General features: G+C 22.5%; 1 protein-coding gene across 1 annotated transcript in view; it reads left to right on the forward strand.

Annotated features, from left to right (window-relative positions):
- The window catches only part of LOC107566921 (receptor-type tyrosine-protein phosphatase mu-like), a 181,706-nt gene that overhangs the window by 112,495 nt on the left and 63,211 nt on the right, over positions 1-6,000 (forward strand). Inside the window, exon 16 of the mRNA XM_016252498.1 lies at positions 5,046-5,247. Within this exon, the coding sequence (XP_016107984.1) occupies positions 5,046-5,247 (202 nt within the window). The remainder of the gene's footprint in view (positions 1-5,045; positions 5,248-6,000) is intronic.

Genomic DNA, 6,000 nt, shown 5'->3' on the forward strand with positions numbered 1-6,000 from the left:
AATGAAGACCATATCAGAGAGTCTGCAGCCAAATGTCAGAAACACCCAAAGAAAGTATCTGAAAGTGATTTGATGTGTCTTATATGAATTAAACATGAACATGAATGAGATTTGACACACTGTCCCGCCCACCTGCTTCACTCAGCCAATCAGAGCTCAGCTCGTGTCTGACCCCACCCACCTGCTTCATTAACATAAAAAATATTAACAAAAATAGTACCCTATGAAATGCTTCATTTTTTCAGAAGTTCTGTTTTCTGTTTACAATTTTTTAGATTCCATTCCTTTTCAGTAATTAAATTAATAAAACTTTATCAATTTTTAAAAATCATAAAACTTTTGATCAATAATAGTGTCCTATAAAATTGTATTAATTAATTAATTAATTTTCATTTCTATTTTTTTCTGTTTTAAAAGTTTCTAGAATCCATTTTAATCATATAATTGAATCTTAATAATCTAATCAACTGAATTAATAAAACTATAACAATTAAAAAAATGTATTACAATTTTAATAATAACAAAAACTTTAACAGTTTAAGAATATATTAAATATTAATAGTCCTATATAAATTTTTTATATTATATGTTAGAAATTCTGTGTTTGTTTTTTAAAAATGTATTTATTTTTATTTAGCTATGTTTTATGATGTAATACATATTTATTATCAAAAATAGTGGTCATCACATGAATGCATAAAACTTTAACAATTAAGTTTTAAAATGTAATCCCTTTATTTTACTATTATCATTTTTTTCCCAAACAAAGTGCTGTGCCAAAGCAAAGATAATAGAAAAACAGACCAATCTCATGCCTATTTCTAATGTTTCTAAAGCTGAAGAATAAAAATAAGCTTTCAGAGATTTAAAAACATCTATAATTACTGTTTAAATGAAATCAGAGATGAAAAATTGTGTGATATTCCATAACAAAATAATCTTTAGTAAACTGTATTGTTCTTAATATTTCAAGAAGCACATGTATAATGTACAATAGTAACAGGTCAAAGACGAAAAAGGGTTGAAGCATAAAAACAATACGAGTAATACTGCTTTAAAATTGTTGTTTTTCCCCCAAAAAATTAAAAAGTTTTCTGTTTAACGTAATTGTATTTTTGTGTTTGTTTTTCTGAGCAAAAAATAAATATGATACATTTTCCCCTGATTTATAGACGAGCTCCACTAAAATATCATTCAGTGTAACAATCTCGTCAGGCGTATTCACAACAACAAAAAAATATATTTATGACACATTAAACGACTAATTACTTTCACCCCGAATACTAATTAGTTGTAATTTTACAATTTTTAAATGTGCCTCTATCCTAGGTTTCGCCCATTTGTCAGTAAGAATGTTTTACTCATTTAAAACACAATCAAATTTAATATGCTCTCTTATTCTTTTATATATTTTAATATGTGCACGTCAGAATAAGCGTGTTGTTTGAATTTTTATATAAATATTGTGTTACACTGAATGACGATGTAACATTATTTCAACCAAATTTTGACATTTTATCCTCCAAAAACTATCTTAAAAGTAGACACTTTACTTGTATTTAACGTGCTTTCTATGGACATAAAATCACTTTTGTACATTTCTTTTGTTGCGGATGTCTTAACGGCATAATAGTCAACCAATGCATCGCAAATCAATTAAGTGTTCATCCCTACTTTTGATTTATTCATCCAAATTTTGCCAAATTAAATCAAAAGTAAATTCCATCCTCATTTATCGCATCACCAGATTCGATTCAGCTCAAATGAGTCGTTATTATGATTGATTGAGACCAGATTCTCTCACGGTGAGTGTGAAATATCGAGTTAAACGACAGCTTCTTTGATCACATGACGGTGTAGTTTAATATTTCACGCGTGTCCCTCGGCTTCCTCGCGCCGTGATGGACGTGTGGCTCTGTGAAGTGGCCACAAACAGGGATAAATAAATAAAGGCGGGCTCTTAGCGTGACCTTCTCCTGCTGTCTGTGATTGACAGACGCTTTATTATTCTCATACAGCCAGAACGAACGTGTGTGCTGAACACTAACGAGTCTGCATGAAAACACGGCCAAGTTAATGTCGTGTCAGAGCGGGTCAATATTGTTGATTATAACAAAACAAAACCATAAAAATCATTACTTGAAATTAAATAAATGTTAGCTGAAATTATATATTTTTAATTATATTTTTATAGCTAGTTCCCAAAGCAACATTTCTCATTTTCATTTATTTTAAGTTGAAGTACTAAAATAACTAAAACTAAATAATCTAAAACTAAAAACTCGAACTCAATAAAAAAAACTGTATAGATATATAGAAAAAAAACAAATAAATAAAAATGACAGAAATACAGAACAAAATTACTAAAACCTTAAAATTAAAGTTAAAAATGTAAAATTTATTAAAAATATGAATAAAAACTTTAATAGCATATTAGTAGTATACTAAAAAAATATAAAACTAAAACTTAAACTGTATAGATATATAGAAAAAAAACAAATAAATAAAAATGACAGAAATACAGAACAAAATTACTAAAACCTTAAAATTAAAGTTAAAAATGTCAAATTAATTAAGAAAAAATTAATAAAAACTTTAATAGCATATTAGTAGTATACTAAAAAATATAAAATAAAACTTAATAAAAACTGTATAGATATATAGAAAAAAAACAAATAAATAAAAATGACAGAAATACAGAACAAAATTACTAAAACCTTAAAATTAAAGTTAAAAATGTCAAATTAATTAAGAAAAAATTAATAAAAACTTTAATAGCATATTAGTAGTATACTAAAAAATATAAAATAAAACTTAATAAAAACTGTATAGATATATAGAAAAAAAACAAATAAATAAAAATGACAGAAATACAGAACAAAATTACTAAAACCTTAAAATTAAAGTTAAAAATGTCAAATTAATTAAGAAAAAATTAATAAAAACTTTAATAGCATATTAGTAGTATACTAAAAAATATAAAATAAAACTTAATAAAAACTGTATAGATATATAGAAAAAAAACAAATAAATAAAAATGACAGAAATACAGAACAAAATTACTAAAACCTTAAAATTAAAGTTAAAAATGTCAAATTAATTAAGAAAAAATTAATAAAAACTTTAATAGCATATTAGTAGTATACTAAAAAATATAAAATAAAACTTAATAAAAACTGTATAGATATATAGAAAAAAAACAAATAAATAAAAATGACAGAAATACAGAACAAAATTACTAAAACCTTAAAATTAAAGTTAAAAATGTCAAATTAATTAAGAAAAAATTAATAAAAACTTTAATAGCATATTAGTAGTATACTAAAAAATATAAAATAAAACTTAATAAAAACTGTATAGATATATAGAAAAAAAACAAATAAATAAAAATGACAGAAATACAGAACAAAATTACTAAAACCTTAAAATTAAAGTTAAAAATGTCAAATTAATTAAGAAAAAATTAATAAAAACTTTAATAGCATATTAGTAGTATACTAAAAAATATAAAATAAAACTTAATAAAAACTGTATAGATATATAGAAAAAAAACAAATAAATAAAAATGACAGAAATACAGAACAAAATTACTAAAACCTTAAAATTAAAGTTAAAAATGTCAAATTAATTAAGAAAAAATTAATAAAAACTTTAATAGCATATTAGTAGTATACTAAAAAATATAAAATAAAACTTAATAAAAACTGTATAGATATATAGAAAAAAAACAAATAAATAAAAATGACAGAAATACAGAACAAAATTACTAAAACCTTAAAATTAAAGTTAAAAATGTCAAATTAATTAAGAAAAAATTAATAAAAACTTTAATAGCATATTAGTAGTATACTAAAAAATATAAAATAAAACTTAATAAAAACTGTATAGATATATAGAAAAAAAACAAATAAATAAAAATGACAGAAATACAGAACAAAATTACTAAAACCTTAAAATTAAAGTTAAAAATGTCAAATTAATTAAGAAAAAATTAATAAAAACTTTAATAGCATATTAGTAGTATACTAAAAAATATAAAATAAAACTTAATAAAAACTGTATAGATATATATAAAAAATAAAATAAATTAAAAAATTACAGAAATACAGAACAAAATTACTAAAACCTTAAAATTAAAGTTAAAAATGTCAAATTAATTAAGAAAAAATTAATAAAAACTTTAATAGCATATTAGTAGTATACTAAAAAATATAAAATAAAACTTAATAAAAACTGTATAGATATATATAAAAAATAAAATAAATTAAAAAATTACAGAAATACAGAACAAAATTACTAAAACCTTAAAATTAAAGTTAAAAATGTAAAATTTATTAAAAATATGAATAAAAACTTTAATAGCATATTAGTAGTATACTAAAAAATATAAAACTAAAACGTAATAAAAAAATATATAGACATTTAAAAAATGAATAAAAATGACAAACATAACAAAATTGCTAAATTTTTACTACCATTAAAATTTTTTGAAAATATAAAAATAAAGACATATTGGACATATTTTAGGAATATAAAGACAGACATATTTTTTTTTTAAAAAGACAAAATGTTTCTAAAAATTATTTAAATTTTATTTTTAAAAATTATTTAAAATTATCTAAATTTCTACAATTTTAAATAAAATTAAAGTGGACACAGAACATATAAAAATTAACTAATTCAAAATATTTACAAAAGCTTAATAGTGTATCAGTGGTATACTACAATTAAATATTCTAAAAACATGACAAAAACTTTAACTGCAATTAAAATGAAAACAGAAAATATATAAATAAAATCAAATGTTAGCAGACGCTGCAATAGTACATGGCGTAACGGTACATCAATAGTATACTAAAGTAACACCGATGCAGAGAAGAGAAGTTTTTAAGGTTAAAATGACATCAAAATACAAATAAAGCTCATTTTAGTAAGTGTACGGTGACACGTTTGATGCATATAGAAATGTAAGTCACATTTAAATGGTTGTTGGTGTTTTAAGAATCCAGATGTGCTCTTTATTTGCTTACTTCTTCTTCTGAAAGCTGTCTCCTCGCCGTCGTCGTTTACCCTGAAGACTAACACCCTGAGCACCGCCGTGCCAAGCTCCTACTATCCAGGTAAAGCTCTGCATGTCCACTCACTTCTGTGCTTTTGTCACGTCGGTCAGCTTTATAGACCGCATGAAATCACAGTGGGAGTTCTGTTACCCCTCATCCAACATTTTGAGTTCATCTATATGCTGACGTACCACTAAACACATAAAAAATGCACTTTTAGAAGATATATTGTTCAAAAGTTTATTTTTGTTTTTTTGAAAATTTGTATTTTTATTCAGGGTTATTATAGTTAATCCTCAAAAAAAGTTTCATTTCTTGAAATAAAATAAACTTTAGCTAAAATACACTAAATAAACTAAAATAAGATATTTTAGAAAGCTTATTTTATTTCAGCGATCATAAAAACCATTCAAAGAAACATTTTCATTAATTGAAATAAAATAAAATAAATACAAATATTATATAAATATGTTAAATATACTAAAATAAAACATAAACTTATTTTATTTCAGCTACCATAAAAAAATGTATTGACTCGAAATATAAAATAAACTTCAACTGAAATATACTAAACATACTAAAATAAAATATTTTAAAAACTTGCTTTATTTTAGCTAGTTGCCAAGGCAACATTTCTACTATTAATTTAGTTTAACCTGATACATTAATAATAATTAATATATTAATTAAACATACATTAATAAAAATAAAAATTTCAAAAACACAAAAAACTAAAATGAATATAAAAACTGAAATTTCAAACTAAAAACTAATTATTAATTTAAAAATGTTATTCAAAACTATAATAGTATCTCAAAGATACTAAACTTATACTGCTTTTATTCATCAAGGACACTTTAAATTAATCAAAAAGTGCCAGTAAAGACATTTATAATGTTACAAAAGATTTCTATTTCAAATAAATGCTGTTCTTCTGAAC

Source organism: Sinocyclocheilus grahami, unplaced genomic scaffold, assembly GCF_001515645.1.
Source record: "Sinocyclocheilus grahami isolate Dianchi unplaced genomic scaffold, SAMN03320097.WGS_v1.1 scaffold1113.1, whole genome shotgun sequence".
Taxonomy (NCBI): Eukaryota; Metazoa; Chordata; class Actinopteri; order Cypriniformes; family Cyprinidae; genus Sinocyclocheilus; species Sinocyclocheilus grahami.